Source organism: Mauremys mutica, chromosome 15 (assembly GCF_020497125.1).
Source record: "Mauremys mutica isolate MM-2020 ecotype Southern chromosome 15, ASM2049712v1, whole genome shotgun sequence".
NCBI classification, from domain to species: Eukaryota; Metazoa; Chordata; order Testudines; family Geoemydidae; genus Mauremys; species Mauremys mutica.
In genome coordinates, this window is record NC_059086.1 from 27,686,030 (window position 1) to 27,711,203 (window position 25,174).

The following is a 25,174-nucleotide window of genomic DNA, read 5'->3' on the forward strand; positions in this document are numbered from 1 at the left end:
ACGGCCTGCGCTACACACAGCCCTGCCCCGGTTGGTTTAATTTCCCAGATGTCTTGGTGAATAATTTAGTCCCACATGCATCCTCCCCATGGACCCAGCAGGATTCGGTATGTGGGAGCTACACCCAGCCTAACCGGTCCATATGCTTGGAAGGAGTACTGTGAATGTCCACACTTCCATCCAGAAAGTGTCCAAGTATGTCTCCATGACCACAGATCAGATGGTACTCCTGATGCGTCTGTAAGGGCAGTGGGCCAAGTTTCGTGCTCAAGTTCACTCGAAATCCTGAATTTCTAAACATACTAGATCCCACTGAAATGCCTTCCCAGCCTCAGTGATATTCAATACCATCTCTGTCAGTAACTTCTGAGTCATAGGGTGGAAATGACATGTAACTCACCAGCTCCAGCCTGTACTTAAGATAGCTGAGCTTCAAGAATAAGGCTAGTGGCCTTTTCTAGTTGGCCCAATTTCTTATCACATTCTTGGCTTTTAAGAATATTCCAAATGGCTGTTGTACTAGTGGCCCCTAGCCCACAGGGATTTGGTCAATTCTCTTTCTTTCCAGAGGAAATAACAGGCCCTCTGTTGTGCTAATCTAATGGCAGCCCCTTGTGAGCAATCTGGGTATGTAGAAGTAATCTGAAAACTGGATAAGGGCAATGTCATTTAAAGTCCAATTAGGGAGGGCAATACATACTGAAGGATTTATCCAGAACACAGGGCGCAGCCTGTAGAATAAACCCCAAAATCCAATTAATACCACATTCCCAAGCATGACTCCCACAAATTTCTTCCTGCCAGTGTGTAATTCTTTGTTTCTTCACCAGGGTCAGTTCTCAATGTCCTTTTTAGTCAGGAATTCCTGGACTTTGGCAATGTCAGTGGAGTGAGTGTTTCTTCTTCTTTCCCGAAGCAGTCGTGGTTCAGCATCCTACAGGGGAGATTACCAGGACATCATCCTGTAATGATTTTGCTTCTTCTAGAAAAGTTTAAAGGCACAGTAGTTTGTCAGTGGACAAGGGAGAGGTTGCTAGCACGTCACCTTGTCCTTTTTCCCTGCTGTCCAGAAGCACAGTAGAACTAGAAGAAAGAATAGGCTAATCATCAGTAGGAAAATTCTTCTGATGTGGAGGGGTCTTTTTGCAGTGAGAATCCTGGGTCCAAGCAGTCAGTCTTTGGCACTTCACAGCGGTGTTGGTAGTCAGCAGGACTTGGAAAGGGCCTTTCCAGCGTGGAGCCAAGGCAGTCTTTCGTTGATGGATCTTTATGTAAACCCAGTCTCCTGGTTCCAATGAGTGGCAAGGTTGCACAGGATCCTCTGGTAATGCTTCCTTCACCTGTGGTATAAAAAGACTTAACACATTTCATTAGTGCCTGACAATACTTAAGCATTATGTTATCCATCAAATGAATGTCCATCTGAACTAGGGTTAGTGGGGGTGCAGCTGGTAGTCGCATTGGGCATCCTGTCAAAATTTCATGAGGGCTGAGTCCAGTCTTTCGATTGAGAATGGCTCTCATACTCATCAGTGCCAAAGGAAAGGCATCTGGCCACTTTAAGTTTGTCTCAGCACAAATCTTGGCCAGTTTTTTTTTTTAAATCCTGTTCTGGCGTTCCACTGTCCCAGCAGACTATGGGGGGTGAGGGCAGTGAAGGTTGTGTTGGATCTGCAAAGCTGCACATAACTCCTTTACAATCTGTCCAGTAAAATCAGTTCCACAATCACTGTTGATACTCACAGGGATGCCAAAACGTGGTACAAAATCTTTAAGCAAAATTTCACAACAGTCCTGGCATCTGCTTTCCTGCAGGGAAAAGCTTCAACCCAATTGGTAAATACATCAACTAAAACTAATACATATTCATAACCACAACATTTAGACATTTGAATAAAATCAATCTGAATATTTACAAAAGGTCCCCAAGGAGGGGGTGGGCTGCACACCAATCTCGTTTAACTGCAGCAACCATCCCCACCTTTCCTTGGTAGTCAGCCAAGTCTTAGCTGTCAGCGGTGTCCTTGACTGGGGCCAGCACCTTATCCTTAGAATAAGCATGTTAGCTATTCTTTTTTTTTTTTTTAACCTACAAAGGAAACTTTCACTCTTCACTCATACACCTTCTTCCATACCATGAACACATAAACATTGCTGTTATACAGTACATTAGTCTTATTATTTAATGTATGCCACATATACCCTTTCACTAAAATAACCTTATTACAGAGGTTTAAAACAAACCAGGACAAGCACACCCACTTTGAGAAGTTTACTTAATATAACCTCTAGTCCAATAGTTTCCCACAATCCCCAGCCCTTGCTTTTAAAGACTGTTAGTATGCAAATTTTAATAACAATTTTCAGTTAAAAGATTTGGCCAATGTAGTTTTTCTCTTACTTAAAAAAATGTATAAGACTTTAGTATATCACATTTTTTTTGATGTATCCAAACACTTTGTATTCTAAGTTGAACAGAACCAGTATCTGCATTTCAATCCAACCCTTCCACTTGATTTTAAATCAGACCATCCCATAAAAATATTAAACACATCAATTCTGGCCACAAGACAAACACCACAAGACAGAACATAGAACACAAAACATAATTTTTACTCTGTCAGCAAATGCATGGTATGTTGAATGCTGTTCAGCTGGCATTAATTTTCTTTGATTATCTGAAAGACAAAAACAGAAGTCTACCCCTCCTGGGCAGTCAATCATTACTTAAAATATACAAATACCCTTGTTAATTTTAGGCAAAACAGGGGAATTACCCCATATTTTCTTGTATGTGTTCTATAGGCAGCCCAGGTTTCAGTGGCTAGTTAGATAATTTGCATTAACACAGATGCTTTCTGGCTTGCTTTTTACTTTTAACTTCTGCTTTTAAACACTGAAAGAAAACATCACCACTTACAGCGCCCTTAGAGCCTAATACAATTTCAATTACATAGCACTGTATACATTCTTTAACTAATTTAACAAAATTGTTCATAGCCAAATGATTGCAATCTAATAATTTCTTTGCCTGAATTTATTTACAAACATTTCAAAGACACCAAAAACTTTTTCCTTTAGCATTTTTACAAAGTTCAACTCCTATTCCCTCCAGCAACTACAGAGTTAACATTTCACTTTCCTTTAAATCACTTGCTTTTCCCTTAAATCACTTGCTTGCCTTCCAACAGCCACTTACCGATTCAAATCACCATTCCAAATATCCTTCTGAGTATTTGAAATTCCCATGCTTATACTCACTTACTCTTTCTTTCCACTACACCCTCAAAAGTTTCCAACCTGTTCTCCAATCTCTCTGTCTGTTGCCTGCCTGCCTGCCTGGGCCCGATCCTGATTTTCTCACTGAACCGTCCCTTTCATGGGCACAAACTTGTTCCACTACCAGTTTAGCTAGGAGGGTGGGCTTCTCAACTAGCCTCCACCCTTCTGGTTTTTTCCCTAAAAGATTTTTACTTACAAGACTACCCAAGTCCTCCCTTGTGAGGCTTGCCACCTGGGCAAAAATACATGGCCATTGGGTAAAGGCCATTTACTTAACACACAATCCAAACCCCTTTAGGGGGTCTACCCAGAGACCCACCCATTTGTCTGCTGACACTTAAACAGAAAAGAAAATTACACAGAGAGCAGAGAAAATTACAGTCTAAGCCAGATTTTTCCACTTCTATTACATTGTCCATTACAGGGGGCGGGACAGAAGGATCTCAATACAACCTCAGAGCTTCATCTCACACATGGCTTCCACCCTGAGGAATTATGAACGAGAAGTTCAGTTCCGCCCACACACCTAACGCCCAAATGAACAGAGCAGAAAAACAACAGTAACCGGTTAAACAGAACAGAACCAGAACCAGAACCAGATAGTGTACCAAAACCAGATAGTGTTTCCTTATTCTATTAGGGCTCACCTTTAATCATGCAATCCTTATCATATAACATCAACAATACCAAACAAAGCAAACATAAAATAACAAGGGTAAAACAGATAGATGGTGTAAATTCTGCAGGGCTCCCCCATTCTTAATTGCTCACCAAACTGTGACAAATTTCTGTTACCAATTTATCCCTCATGTCAGGTGATCAGGCTGACATTGCAGGAGGTTGGGGGAAGAAAACACACCATATAGCCAAATTTTAAAGCTTCATTAAAAATAATAAAAAAAACAATGGAGAGTGTTGGGAACGCTCCCACATCACTCAGGAAAAATATGAATGTCCCAAGCCTTAAGCCACTTTAATACTCACACATGTCTCACTGGAAAGTTAAGCTTTGCAAATGTAATTTCAATTCTGTAACTTGTATTGGCTTTGGTTTGCCTGTCTCTATTTTCCACAATCAGCATAGTCTGCAGTGATTCTTGACATTGAACACAAAGCAACTTTTCCCTTCATCTCTGGGACAAGCTGAATTTCAAATTAACCCGTTCCTAGACAAATTGCTCGCACTATGTCAGAGGCTCTTCTTTGGTGATTAAAAAGCTCCTCTGAGATATATGATCTTATCTAGATTGAAGATACCTTCTAATGGGCATTGTTTAGATGGATTTTCACGCGTGTGAAGATTCCAATTCTCTAAATACCTGCAGGTTTTAGGACCACAATGTACGTACATGTACTATGCTGGGGTACCCTTAGGGGGTGAGGTAGAATGTTTAGACTGTCCCTCCCCCATTTTCCACTTACACACACAGAGAGGGTGCCCTGTCCGCACTAGCAGCTCATAAACTAAGGATCTCTCCCTACAGGACACTCACACAGGAGAGACTAACAGGGATGACCATGACTCTCCTACACCTCCTTTCAGCAAAGAGCATCGGCTAGTCTCTGGGAGACGGCGCCGCTTACTCTGTCTGCGTCCAGTGAGATGATCAGACTGTCAGTAGCCCACACGGAAAGGAATGGGGGGGAGGGAAGATGGGTTCACACATTCCTAGACCCAGGTAGCTTCCTCGCCGGACGATGCCAGGCCGAGTCAGCCCACTGTGGGTCGGATCTCCTAAAGATCCACTAGTTACCGGGCTTGCATTAGAATAGTCCTGATCATGAGCATTCGCTTCACAGGGTATTCTGGGCGTCTTCCGGTAACAGCCACTCACACTGGTATACACACACACACACACACACACACACCAAGACCATTATTTCCTATTACCACGATGCAGCTTATCTTGCCGCACAGTCAATAAGTTCAGATGGCATGAGCCCAACAGAGACAGACATTCCCATGGACAGTCCTCCTCCCAGTGCAGCTCTGGGGCATATGATGGGGGATTTTTTTACAAGAGCTCTCCATACAAATAGCTTCAGAAGCTACCCATTCGCTAACAAAACAGAAGTAATTGAAGGATCGTGTTGTAATTAAGTGATCCTTCTGGTAGCCACCTTTCCTGGCTCTCTAACTGATACTGAGGCCAGTCTATTGTACAGAATCTTTTCAAGAAGCAGCAAAGAATCCTGTGGCACCTTATAGACTAACAGAAGTTTTGCAGCATGAGCTTTCGTGGGTGAATATCCACTTCTTCGGATGCAAGCAGTGGAAATTTCCAGGGACAGGTGTGTATATATAAGCAAGCAAGAAGCAAGCTAGAGATAACGAGGTTAGATCAATCAGGGAGGATGGGGCCCTGTTCCAGCAGCTGAGGTGTGAAAGCCAAGGGAGGAGAAACTGGTTCTGTAATTGGCAAGCCATTCACAGTCTTTGTTTAGTCCTAAGCTGATGGTGTTAAATTTGCAGATGAATTGGAGCTCAGCAGTTTCTCTTTGAAGTCTGGTCCTAAAGTTTTTTTGTTGTAAGATGGCCACCTTAACATCTGCTATTGTGTGGCCAGGGAGGTTGAAGTGTTCTCCTACAGGTTTTTGTATATTGCCATTCCTAATGTCTGATTTGTGTCCATTTATCCTTTTCCTTAGAGACTGTCCAGTTTGGCCGATGTACATAGCAGAGGGGCATTGCTGGCATATGATGGCATATATTACATTGGTGGACGTGCAGGTGAATGAACCGGTGATGGTGTGGCTGATCTGGTTAGGTCCTGTGATGGTGTTGCTGGTGTAGATATGTGGGCAGAGTTGGCATCGAGGTTTGTTGCATGGGTTGGTTCCTGAGCTAGAGTTACTATGGTGTGGTGTGCAGTTGTTGGTGAGAATATGCTTCAGGTTGGCAGGTTGTCTGTGGGCGAGGACTGGCCTGCCACCCAAGGCCTGTGAAAGTGTGGGATCATTGTCCAGGATGGGTTGTAGATCCCTGATGATGCGTTGGAGGGGTTTGAGCTGGGGACTGTATGTGATGGCCAGTGGAGTCCTGTTGGTTTCTTTCTTGGGTTTGTCTTGCAGAAGGAGGTTTCTGGGTACACATCTGGCTCTGTTGATCTGTTTCCTTATTTCCTCGTGTGGGTACTGTAGTCTTGAGAATGCTTGGTGGAGATTTTCTAGGTGTTGGTCTCTGTCTGAGGGGTTAGAGCAGATACGGTTGTACCTCAGTGCTTGGCTGTAGACAATGGATCTTGTGGTGTGCCCGGGATGGAAGCTGGAGGCATGAAGGTAGGCATAGCGGTCGGTAGGTTTTCGGTATAGGGTGGTGTTAATGTGACCACCACTTATTTGCACCGTGGTGTCTAGGAAGTGGACCTCCCGTGTAGATAGGTCCAGGCTGAGGTTGATGGAGGGGTGGAAGCTGTTGAAATCATGGTGGAATTTTTCCAGAGTCTCCTTCCCATGGGTCCAGATGATGAAGATGTCATCAATGTAGCGTAGGTAGAGAAGGGGCGTGAGTGGACGGGAGCTGAGGAAGCGTTGTTCCAGGTCGGCCATAAAAATATTGGCATATTGTGGGGCCATGCGGGTGCCCATAGCAGTGCCACTGATCTGGAGATATATATTGTCATTAAATTTGAAATAGTTGTGTGTGAGGATAAAGGCACAGAGCTCAGCAACCAGTTGTGCTGTGGCATCATCAGGGATACTGTTCCTGATAGCTTGTATTCCATCAGTGTGTGGGATGTTTGTGTAGAGAGCCTCTACATCCATGGTGGCTAGGATGGTGTTTTCTGGAAGGTCACCAATGCATTGTAGTTTCCTCAGGAAATCAGTGGTGTCACGGAGATAGCTGGGAGTGCTGGTAACATAGGGTCTGAGTAGAGAGTCTACATATCCAGACAGTCATTCAGTGAGAGTTCCAATGCCAGAGATGATGGGGCGTCCAGGATTTCCGGGTTTGTGGATCTTGGGTAGTAGATAGAATAACCCTGGTCGGGGTTCTAAGGGTACGTTGATTTGTTCTGGTGCTAGTGTAGGAAGTGTCCTGAGTAGATGGTGCAGTTTCTTAGTGTATTCCTCAGTGGGATCTGAGGGAAGTAGCCTGTAAAATTTGGTATTGGAGAGTTGTCTGGCGGCCTCCTTTTGGTAGTCAGACCTGTTCATGATGACAACAGCACCTCCTTTATCAGCCTCTTTGATTATAATGTCAGGATGGTTTCTGAGGCTGTGGATGGCATTCCGTTCTGCACGACTTAAGTTGTGAGGCAAGCGATGTTGTTTTTCCACAATTTCTGCCTGTGCACGTCGGCGGAAGCATTCAATGTATAGGTCCAGACTGTCATTTCGACCCTCAGGAGGAGTCCATGTGGAGTTTTTCTTCTTGTGCTGTTGGTGGGAGGGTAACTGTGTATCAGTGCGCTGTTCAGTGTTGTCCTGGAAGTATTGTTTGAGTCGGAGACGGCGAAAGTAGGCTTCCAGATCGCCGCAGAACTGTATCATGTTGGTGGGGGTGGCAGGGCAGAAGGAAAGTCCCCGAGATAGGACAGACTGTTCTTCTGGGCTGAGTGTGTGGCTGGATAGATTGACGATATTGCTGGGTGGGTTAGGGGTATCACGGTTGTGGCCCCATGTGGCAGATAGGAGTTTAGACAGCTTACAGTCCTTTTTCCGTTTTAGAGAGGTGAAGTGGGTAATGTAGATCTCCTGTCTTATTTTAGTGAAGTCCGTTTGTATGGAAGTTTGGTTATTGATGAGAGTCTCTAGGTTGGAGAGCTCTTTTTTGATGTTTTCCTGTTTGCTGTATAGGATGCTGATCAGGTGGTTCCTCAGTTTCTTAGATAGAGTACGGCATAAACTCTCACTGTGGTCTGTGTAGTATGTAGATAGCAGTGGATTTTTTACCTTTAGTCCATTAGGTATGATGTCCATCCGTTTACATTTGGAAAGGAAGATGATATCCGTCTGTATTTGTGCAAGTTTCTTCATGAGGTTGATGGATTTCCACTCCATACGGCTAAATGCAGTGCCTTGCATGGTGTCAAGTATCAGAGGGGTAGCCGTGTTAGTCTGGTTCTGTAGAAGCAGCAAAGAATCCTGTGGCACCTTATAGACTAACAGAAGTTTTGCAGCATGAGCTTTCGTGGGTGAATATCCACTTCTTCGGATGCAAGCAGTGGAAATTTCCAGGGACAGGTGTGTATATATAAGCAAGCAAGAAGCAAGCTAGAGATAACGAGGTTAGATCAATCAGGGAGGATGGGGCCCTGTTCCAGCAGCTGAGGTGTGAAAGCCAAGGGAGGAGAAACTGGTTCTGTAATTGGCAAGCCATTCACAGTCTTTGTTTAGTCCTAAGCTGATGGTGTTAAATTTGCAGATGAATTGGAGCTTAGCAGTTTCTCTTTGAAGTCTGGTCCTAAATCTTTTCAGTTTACTTTTAGCCAATGGATCTGATTCAAACACTTTCCAATTCGTCAGAATGCATTCTAAGGGTGTACACCATGCCCTGCCTATACTCTGTCCCTGCCCCATACTCTAGGGAGACACTGGGCGTCCCCAGGTCTTAACAGGAAAAAAAAAGGTTCACAGCACTGGACTGTTCCTACCTTATCCACAGGACCGGTTCCTCACCGTCGCCCGCAACTGCTTCTCCACTATCTGAGTGCGTTGCACCGTTGTGTCCTTCAAGGTCAGCCTGACGCGTCTCTGCCGAGGCCCCCGGTAAAGGCACCGGTGCGCGCTGGGCGTCGGCTGTGACCATCGTCCACTGGCCATTGGAGGAGTCCGGGCAAGGCACAATTTTGCCTCGAGCCCACCCAGGGACGCCCAAACTGTTGCCGGCTCAAAGGGCCCAAGGCGGAGAGACAGTGGGGGTTCGTTGCCCGGTGTGCGTCGCACTAATTAACACACCAGGGTGGAGAAGCAAACCACATTTATTTGAGCCCAAATAAGGTGCCAGGGAGAAAAAGCATTCTCAAATCCTGCACACCCGCGCGCAGGCGGGGTCCCAGCATTTATACCCCCCTTGTTTGTGTAAGCCTTTTGTTAGGTTTTCCCCCTCACCCCTCCCTTCCCAACAGCAGTTACTTTAAACATTACATTTCAGCATGTTAGAAAAGTTCCCATTCGCATATTTATCTATGGCCTTCACAGCACAGACTCATGCAGATTTTCCTCCCCCTCCTCCCCGCCGCTTTTGCTGTTTCAAACTCCTGCATCTGCAAGCTGAGACAGCTGACAGTTACACATTTTGCTTGCTGTCTCTTAGCATCTTAGGCTGGTTAAAGTTCACAGCATGGAAGACCTTTGGTTCACTCAGGCCTGCAGTCACAACTTTGGTTTACTTAGGCCTAGTGACACCAACATTTTGAAACTTAATTAGTTAAATTGATGCAAGTGGGTGTGTAGACAAGGGCTAAGGAGTGAGAGACTCCCCAGGTCTCCTGCATGTTGGTGCATATCACTGACCGCCAGCCCTGCTCCCGTTAAACCTGCCAGTTCTGGCTCTGGGGCTGGGAGTGTGGTGTTGGGATGTCTGTGACTAACCCCAATCATTAGGGAGTGTACAGCACCACACGGTGTCTGTCTCTGGGTCTAACGCTTTTCTCTTCCCCATTTCAGAGGCTGAGAAGAAGACCTGGAAAGCAGGTACTCAGCTAAACCCTAGTAAATGTGTTTCTGTGCTTTCATACTATAATTAAATAGAAATATCACCACATATATAGGTGCCGACTTCCCCTCTAGCCGTGGGGTTCTCAACCCCTCCCTCCACCCCACCCTCATTCTGCTCCTTCCCCCAAACCCCCACCCTGCCTCTTCCCACCCCTGCTCTGCCCCCCACCCCACCCCCATTCCAACCCTTCCTCGAAGCCCCTGCCCCGCCCCGCCCCTTCCCCCCAAGCCCCTGCCCCAGAGCACCCACGGAGTCGGCGCCTATGACCACATACAATGTACACAATTCAGTCACCTTTATGCTCATCGGGGGAGAGATAGCTCAGTGGTTTGAGCATTGGCCTTCTAAACCCACGGTTGTAAGTTCAATCCTTGAGAGGGACATTTAGGGATCTTGGGCAAAATCTGTCTGGGGATTGGTCCTGCTTTGAGCAGGGGGTTGAACTAGATGACCTCCTGAGGTCCCTTCCAACCTTAATATTCTATGACTCTATCTCCCCCTACGCTGGAAGAAAACAAACACTGCAGACTTCAGAAATCACATTCTTAACTATAGAGAATGAATTTAATGCATCTGGAATGGCTGGACTCAGGCTATGTCTACATCACTGTCCAAAGGTTCAGATTACAGCGATGTGAATAGCAACACACACCAAAGAGCTGCACTGTAACAACCCCATGTGGATGCTCTGGGTTGTGAACTAAAAGGTTCCTAGTTCATATTAAGATAGCCAAATTTGAAGAAGACTATGTTAGTGCAAACTAAGTACTGTTTAGTGTGCACCACCAGCATCCGCATGGGGCTATTACAGCGCAGCACTTTGGTGTGTGCTGCAAATTACAGTCATGTAGGCCAAACTAGAGGCTGTGTAGACAAGCCCTTAGTGAGAGTCTGGGCAAACTTTCTCTATGACGGTCTGTGGCTACATCTCAATTCTGACTTGAAAAATCCCTGCATGCACACAGCTCTGCCAGTGCCCATCTGCAGCCCCCTGTTATTCCAGTTCTGAGCTCCTGACCGAACCGCCGGTGTCTCTGAATCCCCACCCACAATCTCTCATGCTGTCCCAGCCGAGTTCCTCAGTACTGTCCTCTGCCCCCTTCTCTGCTAGTCTAGGCCTGGGCCACGAATAAACAGAGACTCCAACCCTTACCACACTCTGTAGCTGCTGTGTGAGGTGCTCTCTGATGGGACCTACCAACCACATTATTCCATTAGGAACAAAGACAGGACCTGACCCCATGGCTCTAGGGAGGTGGGCAGTAAATCCAGTGCCACACATCCTCATAGAGTCCTTCCCCAGCTAAGCTCCTGCCAACCACTGACCTTAGAATTACACACTTGTGCAGATCAGCACCACAAAGGGATTGCCTGGTACAGAAATAGGAGGTCCGAGGTGGGTGACAGGCTGCAGCAGTGCAGGCCTCTCTCTACATGATACATGTTCTGGAGTGACGCTTCCTCCCCTCATTGCTGGCAGTGCCATCACTGTGGATGCTGCCCCCTAGGGCAGTCTGTTTAGGGGCTGATCTTGGACCTTGTCTGTTGTTCATTAACAACAGTTTTGTCTGCCAAGTCCTGTCAGTTCTGAGACCCTTGGCTTATTGGGTATGTCTATGCTGCAGCTGGGAGCGAGATTCCCAGCTTGGGTAGCCAGACACATGCTAGCTCTGTTTGAGCTAGTGCGCTAACAGTAGCAGCGTGGCTGGGGTACCAGGGGAAGCGGCTCAGGGTAGCCACTTGAGTACATACCCAGGGGGTCTGAGTGGGTTTGCATTTCAGCTGCTACCCCAAGTGGCTGCACAGGCTCCTCCTGCCTACCCAGCTGCTTTTAGCGCACTGGGTCAAGCAGACCTAGCACTTGTCTACCTGCCCAGACTGGGAACTCAGTCCCAGCTGCAGTGTAGATGCACCCAAAGACAACCCCAAGTCACTGTTCTTGGAGGAACCCTTGCTAAACCCATGATGGTCTCCTTTTCTTTTCTTCTCTTCCCAGAGCGAGATGACCTGCTTAAGACAATTGGTAAGTTCATCCACCTTCCCATTGGAGCCCCGGCAGAGGCTCCCAGCCACACATGGTGCTGAGTAGATCCAGAGGCACCAATGCCACAGGGTAGGGCTGAGTGAACAGTTCGGGCAAAATCAGAATCACATTAGAGTCACCCCAGTCCCACGGCAGCACAGTGAGCTCTCTGCAGCAGACACAGGGTTACCTGCCCTCATGCCTGGATAGACAGACAGGTGTCACCTTGCCTGTGACAAGCTAATGCCAAACACGTGTTCTGATACAGTAAGAGGGGCCCAGCCATTTTGTATAGATAACTGCAGCAGTGCAGGTTGTTCTAGGCCATTTCTCAGAACGTGGAGATGAGCAAGAGATCAGACTCAGGCTCATGTTTTTATGTTTTGTCTTCAAGGCCAGATCCCAGCTCTGAGCTCCAATCTTCTCCAGGTCCGGCTGTCACCTAGTTCAGGGGTTCTCAAGCTTCATTGTGCCATGACCTCCTTCTGACAATAAAATTTACTACATGACCCCAGGTGGTGGAGGGAGGGGGGTGGGATGGATTGAAGCCTGAGTCCTCACGAGCCCCACCACCCTGGCTCGGGGGATCAGAGCCAAAGCCCAGACCCCACTGTTCAGGGCAGAGAAGGGAGGGTCAAAGCCCAAGGCAAGGGACCTGTAACCATCTGCCACACCAAGGACTGAAGTCCGTGTGCTTAGGCTTCAGCCCTGGGCAGTGGGGCTCAGGCTTTGGCTTCAGCCTCAGCCCCAGCAAGTCTAATGCCAGCTCTGGTGACCCCATGAAAACAGGGTCACAATCCACTTTGGGGTCCTTACCCACAGTTTGAGAACCTCTGCCCTACTCATACCTGGAGTGCGCAGCTTTGGTGCTCCAAAGGACTGTTAGTAACACAGAAAAGGAATTCCCCTTACACGGAAGGGTTGAGAATGTCAGAGCTGTATCGGGATCCAGACCCACGTTTTCCATCAAGGTTAGATGCTTTGCAAATCCCAGGGCTCCTAACCTAACCGCCAGCCCTGCTTCTATCAAAGCTGCTGGCTCCTGCACTGGGGCTGGGAGTGTGACTGTGGGGTGTCTGTAACTAACCCCAGTCGTTATGGGTCACACAGCACGTCTCTGTTTCTAACCCTTTTCTCTTCCCTGTTTCAGGTAATGTGAGGAATGCCTTGGAATCAGGTACTTGGATAATCCCCAGTAAACGTGTGTTTGTGCTTTCACACCATGACAAGATAGAAAAAATCACTACCTGTATCATGGGCAGCAGGTATAATAGGCCAGGGGAGGCTCTGCACATTGTGGGGTTTGGAGTGAAGTTTTTCCTTTATTATGTCCCATGCAGGGGTGGCTCAGGAAGCAATATGTGCTATTCAGCTTCCTGGGTTCCTCAGTAATCTCCCTGGACTCGACTGAGGCTTGCCCGGAGCTCCTCCAGTTGAGGGGGGGGGGGCGCAGGGAGGCTGAGGGCTCTGGCCACCGGGGGGGGACTGGGGGGCTGGGGGCTCCGGCCACCAGGGGGTGCAAGCAGAAGGGGCGGAGCCAGGGGCTAGCCTCCCCAAAGAGGGACTCCATCCACTGCCCATGACCTACACACACAATGTCTGGACTTCAATCACCTCCATGATCATCTCCCCCTGCCCTGGAAATAAACAAACACTGCAGAGGTTGCAGCTGAAATTTGAGTATTATCCTTAGCAACAGACAGTGAATTTACTGTATATGGAATGGTGGGACTTAGGGTCTGGGCAAACATCATGCAATTCTATGGATACATCTCAGTTCTGACCTGCAAAATCCCTGCATACACACAGCTCTGTCAGTTCTCCTCCATCACTACCTGCAGCCCACTGCTATACAATCCTGGCCTCCCACACCTACAGCTCTGACGGTGCCCCTCAGTCACACCACCAGCAGTCCCCTGCTATCTCAGCCATGGTCTCCCTCCCACATAGCTTTGCCAGTGCTCTCAATCCTGACCTGCAGCTAATTGTGGCGTTAGGCACCTGTAAGCTGTACAAGTGCAGGGAACCCCAAGGCTGCAAGGGGCCCTCTGAAAGCCAGATCTGGCCCACCAGGCGTCAGCTGCTCGGTCTTGCTCAGTGCTGCCCAGGGCTCTGAATGGTGTCCTCCGCACAGCATGACCTCGCACACACCACGCATGCCAGGTCACTGGTAGGGACCTGGAACTGAGCTGTGCAGGGGGTCCCCACAGCACAAACACTGCCACTGCCTGCAGTCTCCTGCTATCCCAGTCCTGGCTTCTTTCCTCAGCCTCAGCTCTAATGGCATCCCTCAGTCCCCACCCACAGCTTCCCCAGCTATCCCAGTCCTCAGCTCCTCAGTCCTGTCCTGTTTCCCCCGCTCATAGTCTAGGCCTGGGCCTCGAATGAACAGAAACTCCAAACCCTGCTGTGCTGTATATGGGCTTTGTGAGATGCACACTGATGAGCCCCACCAAACACATTGTTCCACTAGGAGCCGAGACAGCACCTGACCGAAAGTCTCCAGGGGTCGACTCTAAATCCAGTGCTACACATCCCCACCGAGCCCTTCCCCAGCTAAGCTCCTGCTGCCAACCACTAACCCTAGAGTTACACACTTTTGCAAATCTTCACCACAAAGGGATTGTACGACCCAAAAATAGGAGGTGTGAGGCTGGGTGACAGGCTGCAGCAGTGCAGGCTTCTGTCTATGTGATACATGTTCGGGTGTGACGCTCCCTGCCCTCATTCCTGGCAGTGCCAGCAGCTTTGGGTGCTGCCCCAGGGGCAATTTGTGGGCTCTGTTTAGGGGCTGATCTGGGACCTCATCTGTTGTTCATTAACAACAGATTTGTCTGCCATGTCCTGTCAGTTCTGAGACTCTTGGCTCATTGGGTGCATCTACACTGCAGTCAGTGCCAGTCCGAGACCAAATGGTGCCCAGGGAAAGAGTGTCTTCGGTGCCCCCCTCCATTTGTTAAACTTTTGAATGCCTTATTTTTATTGCACTTGTAGCTCATTTCACAACTTTGATGGATGATTTTCATGCATGATTTATCCCTGTCATATAAGATGATACATTTGCATGCTAGGAATTATAAATCATGAAATATAGAAACAAACAAATAAATTGTTTCCTCTAAGCCTATAGAAACTTTTTAGTTTTAACAATAATTGAAATGTACTTATGTCAAGAAATTGAACTGTGCACCAACATATTAAATAGTGTTACTGCAGGAGGCAGTCTTAGAATGTTAACTCTAGTTCTTTAGTTCAAAAGGTCACTTTTCCACTTTACTCGCCTTTATCCTTGCAAACTGAAGCACAGTGTCAGAAAGATCCAAAGACTGGCCAATGGCATTTTCAAGCAATAAAATAGCAAGTGATATCAGGCTGTCATTGTCCATTGTCAATCAAAGATATGTTTTAATGAGTCTGAGCTTTGAAAAGCTGCGTTCACCACTCACGACTGTGACCGGCAGTGTGAGCAGAATCCCCAAAGCTATCCACAAATTAGGAAGAGTGTCCTTCAGCTCTGCATCATGAATGAATTGGAGAGCTTGGAGTGGTGAGTGCTTTCCATCTGGCAAAATGTAATGGATATTGTCCAATTCAACATAGAGGTCTTTATCATTGACGTCCGAACATTCCCCGTGTGTCAGTGTCCGGTGAAAGTCTGAACAATTGTTCAAGAGTATTTTCCTGTCTGCCAGCAGCTTACTAAGGTCACATACTAAACCTCCCAGGTCTTTTTGTGGTGCTTCATTTGTTTGAATCTTTCTTCAATTGACATTCAAGCAATCGAAACATGTCCCTCTGGAATTTTTCTTCCAATCTTTCTATAACCTCATCTCTGCCCTCATAACCACACTGTCTCTTCTTCTGATGAATATGAGTTTCCTTGAAGACAGTCTCAAATCCTAAGTTTTCCACCATTTCTTTGGCAGCAGTGATGGCATCTTCAAATCTGTTGTCTCTCTAGGTTACAATGAAATCAAGGCAGCTTCTCATCAAAGTAATAGCGGTTGTGTTGTCCATCAACTGAGTTTGTAATGCCTTGCTTACAATGTTTACTTGGAACAGGATATCGTGTCAAACCACAATTGAGACCAGAAATGTGAAGTCAGTGATATGGTTTGCCAGGTTTTGCATCTCGTGTCGAATTCTGACCTCAGTTTTATCCAACTATGCCAGTTCCATGAGGGTGTTGTAAATCTCAGTTCCTTGGTACCTCACTGGCCTTATACTGTGAATGCAGCTCTCCCAGTGAGTGTCACTTAGCAGCTTCATGGTCAGATTTGTAACATTGTCCGTGAGGATCTTCCATCTGATACTTGTTGTTGAAAAGAGGACTTACATCCTTTGCAGTACTCCAAAGAGAGAGAGTGAATCTAAAGAAGATGACACTGCATCTTATACAACCAGGTTGAGGAAATAGCACGCAGAAGGCACGAAGACAGCTTTTGGATTTAGCACAAGAATCCTTGCCTGGACACAGGTGTTTCTTCCCTTCATGTTTGCACCGTTGTTGTAGCCTTGGCTATGGCAGTCCCAAAGCTCTATTTTATTCTCATTCAAAATATTCATAAACAGTTCTGTTTTCCAGTAGTGTCGTCTACAGACAGTGTTCCTTTACTTATATACAGCTGTTCTTGTTGTCAACAAATCTTACTGTAAATGACATCTTTTCACTGTGACTGAAGTCGGAAGTGCAGTCTATTATTACAGTGTAGTACTTTGCATGTTATCAAGCACCTTCCTTTCCATAAGATCAATGAATTCATTTTGGATCGTTTTGCTGCAGTAATGGTCCATATCTTCTTTACAAACTACTCGACATAGGTGCTTATGCATGACATCACCATATTTCCCAAGGAACTCTACCAAAACAAGGATATTTCTGTTAAGTTCAGTTTATTTATTCAGCTTGAGCCTGGCCTTGACCTCCATCCATTTGGAGTAGGCTGTAAAATGGTCAGGTGACTTTTCACGTTGCTTCAGAGCATCAACTACGTTATGCCAGTAATTGTACTCAGAAAGTTCAAGCAACAATTTGGCATTCTTGTCAAATATTTTGCAACAAAAACAACACTTTATCAGTTGATTTTGAGTAAACTAGCCAGTTTCTCACCATTCTCAGGCACTCTTTTGCAGTGTGACTTTGAGATATGTCACTTTTGCTCATTTACCAGGTATGTCATATCCTTGATTTTGACCAGCCTATTCACATTGTACGATCCATATCGGCAGAGTTTAGGATCACTAGCCATAAATTAAGATCAGATATATCGATTTGTAGTGTTCAGTTTTTCTCACTGCTGTTTCTGTCACCATGCAAGGCTGATTCTTCTTCATGTAAGTAGGGTCTGAATGAGCTCTTCCCTGACAGCAAGCTGGGAGGGGGAGAGACTTCAGGAGCAACCTGTATTTACATGAACATACCTACTCTGCCTAGATATCCACCAAATAGAGCTGTGTTACTCAAAGTGATCAATGTTGACTGGTGATGGGTTACAAATCACTTTAGTACTGAATGCAGACGTAGTGAAATGCTGTTACCAATGTTGTCATTATTGTATGAATAAAGGGGAGCAGAACTGTGCTTAATCTCTCCCAAATGAGGGGCTCACCCTCAGCTGAAAGGATCTTGTTAAGCCAGGGGCTCCAATGCCAGAGCCCTGTGAAAGTGAGAGGGATGGGAAGAGATGTCTCAACCAAAAGGTGTTGACTCTCCCTGTGGGTCTCCAGTCTGATTTAACCTATTTTTCCCCACTATTTAAAGAAAGAGTTAAATAGGCTTCATTAGGCGCCTCTTTGTTATTTTAAATGTTCAATCAGAGCTGAAATCAGTTGTGATGGTTTCTGCCCTGCTTGCTAAGAGCTAAAAATCACTAAATAACTGACTTGCAGCGATCACAGTAGAGAGATGGTAGTAGAAGATGACTGATGGACAGTTATTGATGAGCAGACAGCTGGAAGGGCAGCTAACCAGAGCAAGTGCTCAGAGGGTGGAGAAAGTAAGGTGCCTTCTTCCCCAGGTGGGAGGTGAACTCACACAGGTGCACCTCTGAACCCTGGGTCCTCACTGACCAAGGACAACCACTGTGAGTGGTGTATGGAAAAGGAGCAGAGGGGGGCACAGAAAAGAAAGTTTTGGTTTTAGAACTCAAGAACATGAGGCAGAAGGCATTGCCCCACATACTTTGGTGTGGGTGTCCTGCTCACAGTTTTATAGTTATGAATCCTGTTTGTGGCATTTTCCCTAATTAATGTCAGGTGACTTCCCTTCTTTCATTAAAAGTTTCTTTTCTAGACTCAGACTCTGCTTCCGAGTGGGGAGGTATTGCCTCTCAGAAGCGCCTGGGGTGATGTGTAATTTTCCCAGGTTACTGGGTGGGGACTCGGCTGGTTCTGTGTTGTATTGTTGAAAAGGAACTCCTAGATACTGAACCTGGCCCTGGTTGCTGCTGGCTCCACCTAGCAGAAGGATTACATTTATCATTTCTCTCCTTTTCATGTAAATCAGATTTTTCTTTGTCATTACTCTCCTTTTCATCTGAGCCACATTCTTCTTTATCATCACGCTCCTTTATGCTGCCAGGAAAACAGGCCAATTCTCCATCGCTTTCCTCACATTTCCATTCCTTGTCTTCAGATAAATCTGATAATTCCTTAGAAATAGGATTTCTATCATTTACACTTCACACCTCAATTTCTTCTGCAGTGGGACAATTGATATTGCCTAAAACCTATGTTGTTATGTTTCAGATTTTTTCCAATCAAATTTGTCCCTTGCTGCAAACTAGATTGCAACTGAGCTTTTTGCTTCCTATACTAAGCTCCTGAGGTTTCTTCGGGGGCATCTTTTATTTTCTATGGGGGAAGACAGACAGTATTAGGGAGAGTACAGAAGTCGGAAGTCGATTTTAAGAGCCCTTTAAGTTGATGGAACGGGGTTGATTGTGTGGACGCATACATTTTAAAATCAACCTAACACGGCTAAATTTGACCTAACCCCATAGTGTAGACCAGGGCTTAAAAACTCTTCAAACATTACATGTTAAGCATGGCAAAAGAAGTAACAGTATTTCTTTTATATTGTTGCATACATAGGGGTTCGATAGATATCTCTGGTGTCTCCTTAAATATGTCCTTCATTTGTCAATACTTACACTCTTCAAGTACACTTTCACAATTACATAATAAAACAAGGTTCACAATATCACAACTGGGCTCCCACTTCACTTTAGTTCGTTCTTATATCTCACTGACTGACTGGTGACACCATCCTTCTATATCTGTGAGGGCATGGCTGACAACATTCTAGAAGGTTCAAGGAAAATGTAGTTCTCAGAAAGTCTGGAAAGTTCCATAAGATTCTACAAAGATCTAGAACATTCTAGTAGGTTAGTGAAAAATGAACCCTCATATGGAATACCTGAAACATGTTACTTCAAGCATTCTATTTTCTCTTTTGTTGCTAACAACAAAAACAACATGTTGGACTTGGTGCCCCTCCTCCAATCCCAAAACCTCAAGTGGTCGCCTGGGTTGCTGCCCCCTAAATACGCCCTGAATGAAGCTGGGATCGACCTTCCCAGCTTGGGTAGCCAGACACACGCTAGTTCTGCTTGAGGTAATGCTAACAGTAGCAGTGTGGTTGCGGCTAGCAGGTGCAGTGGCTCAGTGTAACCATCCAAGTATATACCCAGAGGATCTGGGCAGATTTGTACTAACCCAAGGTACCACTTGAGCTACCCCCAGATACACAGATGCTATTAGCTTGAATTGAACTAGCGTGTGTTTGCCTGCCCAAACTGGGAAGCCCACTCCCAGCTGCAGTGTAGATGTACCCTATGTTTGGAACAACCCCATGTCACTCTGTTTGGAACGACCCATGCTGATCTGAGTCACATTAGTCACTCCAGTACCACGGCAGCACTGTGAGCTCTGCAGCAGACACAGAGTTACCAGCCCTTGTGCCTGGTTAGACTAGGGTGACCATACATCCCATTTTGGCTGGGACAATCCCTTTGTTAAGCCCTGTCCCAGCCAACCCAACTTTTTTGGCAAAATAGGGCATTTGTCCCATTTGCTCTTGAAAACTTGATCAGTTGGGAAGAGCAACGGGGCAAATGCCCACTTTTGTCAGAAAAGTGGGGTGCGGTGCAGAGGAACGTGTGTGGGGGCGAACAGAGATGCCAGCCCCGAGCAGAGGGAGGCTGGGCTGGAGGTGGGGAAGGGTTCCAGTGCATGGGGGGTAAGTAAGGTTCAAAGTGACCAGCACCAGCCTCAAGCAGGGGCCAGACAGGTTTTGAGCGACCAGTGACAGTCTTAGGGGGGATGGATGCCTCAGGCAAGCAGCTGAGGCCTGTCCTGTGGGGAGGGGGCCTTGGGTCAGGCCCACACAGTGTCCTGTTTTCCCTTTGGGAAATATGGCCACCCGAGGTTAGACAGACAGGTGTCACCTGGCCTTTACCATCTAATGCCAATCACATTGTTACCATGTAGTAGGAGGGGGCAGCCGCTTTCTGTAGACAACTGTTGCAGTGCAGGCTCTTCTAGGCCATTTCCCACAACGTTGCTCACGTTTCCATGCTTTGTTGCCAAGTCCATATCCCAGCTCTAAGCTCAAATCTTCTGCATGCTCAGAGCCATAGAGTGCTCCAGACACACACCTTCCATCAACGTGGGATGCTTTGCAAATCCCACCCAGGAATTTTATCCTGTCAGTCTGTCTTTAAAATCCCCAGTCTGCTGGGGGCCACCACAGCCAAACAACAGCTTCTTACAGGCCTGAGTTCTCCTCTGAGTGACATGGGTGTAAATCCAGATTCGTTCCAGTGAAACACATGCAGTTATTTTGGATTTACAGCAGCATCACTGAGAACAACATTTGCTCCAGTCCCTGATACTAAGATACAATATAAAGACATCCCTGAGAGACAGGCATTGCAATTACCAGAAATCTCTGGTACCTGGGGTGAACTGGGACATTTCTCCTTCGGCAGTGAGGCAGCATAAACAATGTATAAAGTGATCACATTGTCACAGAGCAGCACCCAGAACTGAGTCCTCTGCCTAAATGACAGGGAATAACACTGTCTCTTTCCATTTCAGACAAAGCGGTCAGAGAGCTAGGTAAGAGAATGTGTTATCGTGTCACATTTCACATTGCATGTTTCCTTGATATCTGCCAATGACCCCCCGCCCCCATGGCATCTCCTATGGGAGCGAGTTCCCTGCATTTGCCATGCCCCTGACCATATTTGTTCCTCTTCCCTTGCAGATTTCAGGAGGGCTCGGAGCTACATGGGTGAGTGGGGCTGAGCCGATTCTGTGCTGGGGTTAGTAGTATCACCGTGATGTCGCTGAGCTGTCAGAGTTGTGTGGGGGGCAGGCAGGGCAGGGCAGGGCAGGGCAGGCGCTGGCTGCAGAGCCATGGGCCTGGATGCCACGTATGGGCCCTGAACACGCCGCTCTGAGCTGTAAGTCTCACCCCTGGGCAGTTCCCTCCCAATCTACCCTTAGTCCTGATCCCCACCCCCACATCTCCATTGGCCTGTCAGTAATGATCTGTCCCATCAGTGATGATCCCTAACCTTTCAGCTCCCCCTACAGCCCCACTCAGCCCTCCTTCTGTAGCCTGCAGAGTCTTCAGCCCCCTGGACACAATCCATGGGCCCCCAGGAGCAATGTTCCCTCTGATGGTTTACATCCATGTGCAGAATCAGTTTTGTTATGTGCACCGATATGGAGGTGATGTCTGGAGGAGGTGGGGCCCAGGGGTTTGGAGTGTAGGATGGGGCTTATTGCTGGGGCAGAGGGTTGGGTTGCAGGGGGAGGGTGAGGGGTGGGAGTGAAGGCTCTGGCTGGGGATGTGGGCTCTAGGTGGGGCTGGGGATGAGGGGTTTGGGGTGCAGGATGCCCTGGGGCTGCAGCAGGGAGAGAGGACTCCCCCCAGACCTCTCTCGCCACAGCAGCTCCCGGCAAGGGGAGAAGCGCCTCTCCCAGGCCATGGAAGCTCTGGGTCTGGGCTGGGGGAGAGGTGCCTCTCCTGGCCTGCGGCAGCTCTGGGTCTGGGCTGGGCCAGGGGAGAGGTGCCTTTCCCTACCTGTGCAGCCCTTGATCACCTGTTGCGCAGCTGCATAGCTTAGCAGGAACTTTGCCTAGGAGCCTTAGCCCCTCTCAGGGACAGATCCTGTACAGGGGGAAGTGAGAGTATACAGGAAGTCCAATCCCCGACTCCAGCTCTCCCCACCTCACCACCAGCTCAGGGGTCAGGCCCAGTCACAGCCCCGGATCTCCCTGGAACCCAAGGCTGGATCCAGGCTAGCTGTGCCAGTCCCAGTAACCACCCCAACCCTTAGCCTGTCCTTCACTCCAGATGTGCTGGCTGGAATCTCTCTCCTGTCGGATCGTGGGGTCCCCGACTGACCCATGCCTAATGGGGATATTCTGGTTTCTCTCCCCAGTTCCTGTCAACCTGGATCCAGATTGCAAACACCCCGAGCTCACCATCTCTAAGGATGGCCGAGGAATTCAACAGGACCCTGCCTCCCTAGGGCCAGCTACCTCTCCTGAGGCCCTGGTCGCTGTGGGGAGGGAGGGGTTTGTGGCCAGGAAAGATCATGATAAGGAGAGAGGGACTTGCCGCGGGTACTGGGAGGTGGAGGTGGGGAACAGCCTGGACTGGGAGCTGGGAGTGCTGAGTGAGTCTGTGAGGGAGAGAGTGAGACAGGAGAGGCTGGAGAGACTCCCTGAGGAGGGGTGCTGGGCTCTGGGGAGATATGAGGGGCTGTATCACCCCGGGGAGGCCAACACTGTGATCCAGAACTTGGGTGTGAGGCTGACAGTGGTTGGGGTGTATCTGGATCTAGAAAGGGAGAGTCTCTCATTTTATAGTGTCAATTCAATGGCCCTTATCCTGGAGATTCCTGTGGATGGTTCTGAGAAATTGTTCCCATTCCTCAGCACTGGTCACGCTGCGGAGAAGGACCAGGGGAAACCCCTCAGCATCTGCCCCCCCAGTGACTGGGATTTCCCCCAGAAATTAGGAGTTAGTGGGTCTGATAGTCAGGGAGATTCCAGAGCCCCTGCACAGACCCCTGCCCCGAATGACAGGGAAGGGGCAGAAAACAGCACAGGACCTGCCATAGGAAAAACAGCCCCATCGCCCGGACAGCACCCAGCTCCTGCAGACAAGGAAGTGGAAAAAAACAGGGCAAGGCCATCTGTGGGAGAACATTTCCTAAAGCTCTTCTCCACAAAACGGAGGATGGGGGATAAAACACAGCAGGAGCATCAACAATCGGAAACACCCCCCAAACAGAAGGGGAAAAAGAACAGCCAAAACCCCCATGTCTGAAACCCACCTGCCGAACTCCTCCCATGGTGTGACGTTATTGATATAAATGGGGACCATATAGAACATGGGTTGCAACCAAGGTCCTGTAGTGGCACCAAATCCTAAGTAAAGGGGGTCATATAAGGTGTCTAAGACCAGGTTCTGGGTTGCTGGTTATGATTATGCTGTCTGTATGTCTGTGTATCATTTTGTAGTTGAAGTTATAAGTATTGGCTCTGTAATGTCTATATTTTGTTTTATGCTCTGCCTCTGGGAAGTGTCCCAGACAAGCCGATGTCAGCCCTGCATAGCTGGCTTGATGGCCCATTAAAGGGCCATCAGCTACACAATTGACCCATGGAGAGAAGGCAGACACGCCTTGTGACTCAGCAAAGTATGCAGGGACTGGCCCATGTGACTCCAGACTCCATATTTTTGCTGTAAGTTTCCACCGTGAGGACAAAGGGATTCTTACACCTGGAAAAGTCTATATAAGGCTGATGCATCATCTCCATCTTGTCTTCAATCCTGCTTCTGACCTCTGGAAGGACTTTGCTACAAACTGAAGCTCTACACAAGGGACTGAATGACCCATCCCAGCGGGGGATGTTCCAGAGACTTAATTTGAACCTGCAGTTTACTCCATCACTGCTGCAAGCCTGAACTAAGAACTTTGCCATTACTGTATGTAATTGATTCCATTTAACCAATTCTACCTCTCATCTCTACCTTTTTCCCTTTGTAAATAAACCTTTAGATTTTAGATTCTAAAGGATTGGCAACAGCGTGATTTGTGGGTAAGATCTGATGTGTATATTGACCTGGGTCTGGGGCTTGGTCCTTTGGGATCGAGAGAACCTTTTTCTTTTATTGGGGTGTTGGTTTTCATAACCATTTATCCCCAGGACGAGTGCACTGGTGGTGATATTGGGAGACTGGAGTGTCTAAGGAAATTGCTTGTGTGACTTGTGGTTAGCCAGTGGGGTGAGACCAAAGTCCTTTTTGTCTGGCTGGTTTGGTTTGCCTTAGAGGTGGAAAAACCCCAGCCTAGGGCTGTGACTGCCCTGTTTGAGCAATTGGTCCTGATTTGGCACTCTCAGTTGGGTCCCGCCAGAATCGCTCCGTCACACATGGGCAAAGAGAATCATGAAAGAAAAACACCAAGAGAGGTCTCTGGAGCTGACTCTTCTCCCAGGCATACCAGGGACAGGAAATATGTTGTGTGAATCAGACCCAAACGCTGACACTTGGGAAAGAACCTCGCTCTGATGGGAAAGTGGGGAAATGGCGACACGTCAGATGTTTCCTCCCGACCCCAAACTCAAAAGAGAACCTCAGCAATTCATGATAATGCTTTAAAACAATTCCCTGTTAAATCAGAATGTGCTAATTGGAGGGAACTGCGTTAACAGGATTGTTAAATGTAGGAAATTCATTACACATCAGTTGGGGGATGCAGAGGGGAAGAGTCTCGCACTGGCACTGACTCACTTCCATTGCACACACACGCATAGGTGTCAACTTCTCCTGGCACCAGTGGATGCTCGTGCCCCCCTGGGTCCACCCTGACTCCACCCCTGCCTCGCCCCTGCCCCACATCCCATTCCAACCCCTTCCCCAACTCTGCCCCTTCCCTGTCCCTATTGGACTCCTTCCCGCCCCGTCCCCACCTCTTCCCTGCCTCCTCCCCTGAGTGCCCCATGTTCCCGCTCCCACCTCCCTCCCACAGCTTGTTACACTGCAAAACAGCTGTTTTGCGTTGGCAGGCGCTGGGAGGAGAAGTGAGGAAGGTGCGCTCAGGGGAGGAGGTGGAGGTGAGCTGGGGGGGCAGGGAGCTGACGGTGGGTGCAGAGCACCCACCAATTTTTCCCCATGGGTA

The 25,174-nt window shown here is 47.7% G+C and overlaps 1 protein-coding gene across 1 annotated transcript in view; it reads left to right on the forward strand.

Moving 5' to 3' along the window:
• The window catches only part of LOC123350635 (butyrophilin subfamily 3 member A1-like), a 39,953-nt gene extending 15,034 nt beyond the window's left edge, over positions 1-24,919 (forward strand). Inside the window, exons 6-12 of the mRNA XM_044989293.1 lie at positions 9,895-9,921; positions 11,943-11,969; positions 13,120-13,146; positions 21,069-21,089; positions 21,238-21,264; positions 22,424-23,339; positions 24,426-24,919. Of these exons, the coding sequence (XP_044845228.1) occupies positions 9,895-9,921; positions 11,943-11,969; positions 13,120-13,146; positions 21,069-21,089; positions 21,238-21,264; positions 22,424-23,316 (1,022 nt within the window). The 3' untranslated portion in view covers positions 23,317-23,339; positions 24,426-24,919. The remainder of the gene's footprint in view (positions 1-9,894; positions 9,922-11,942; positions 11,970-13,119; positions 13,147-21,068; positions 21,090-21,237; positions 21,265-22,423; positions 23,340-24,425) is intronic.
• Positions 24,920-25,174: the final 255 nt, after the last annotated feature.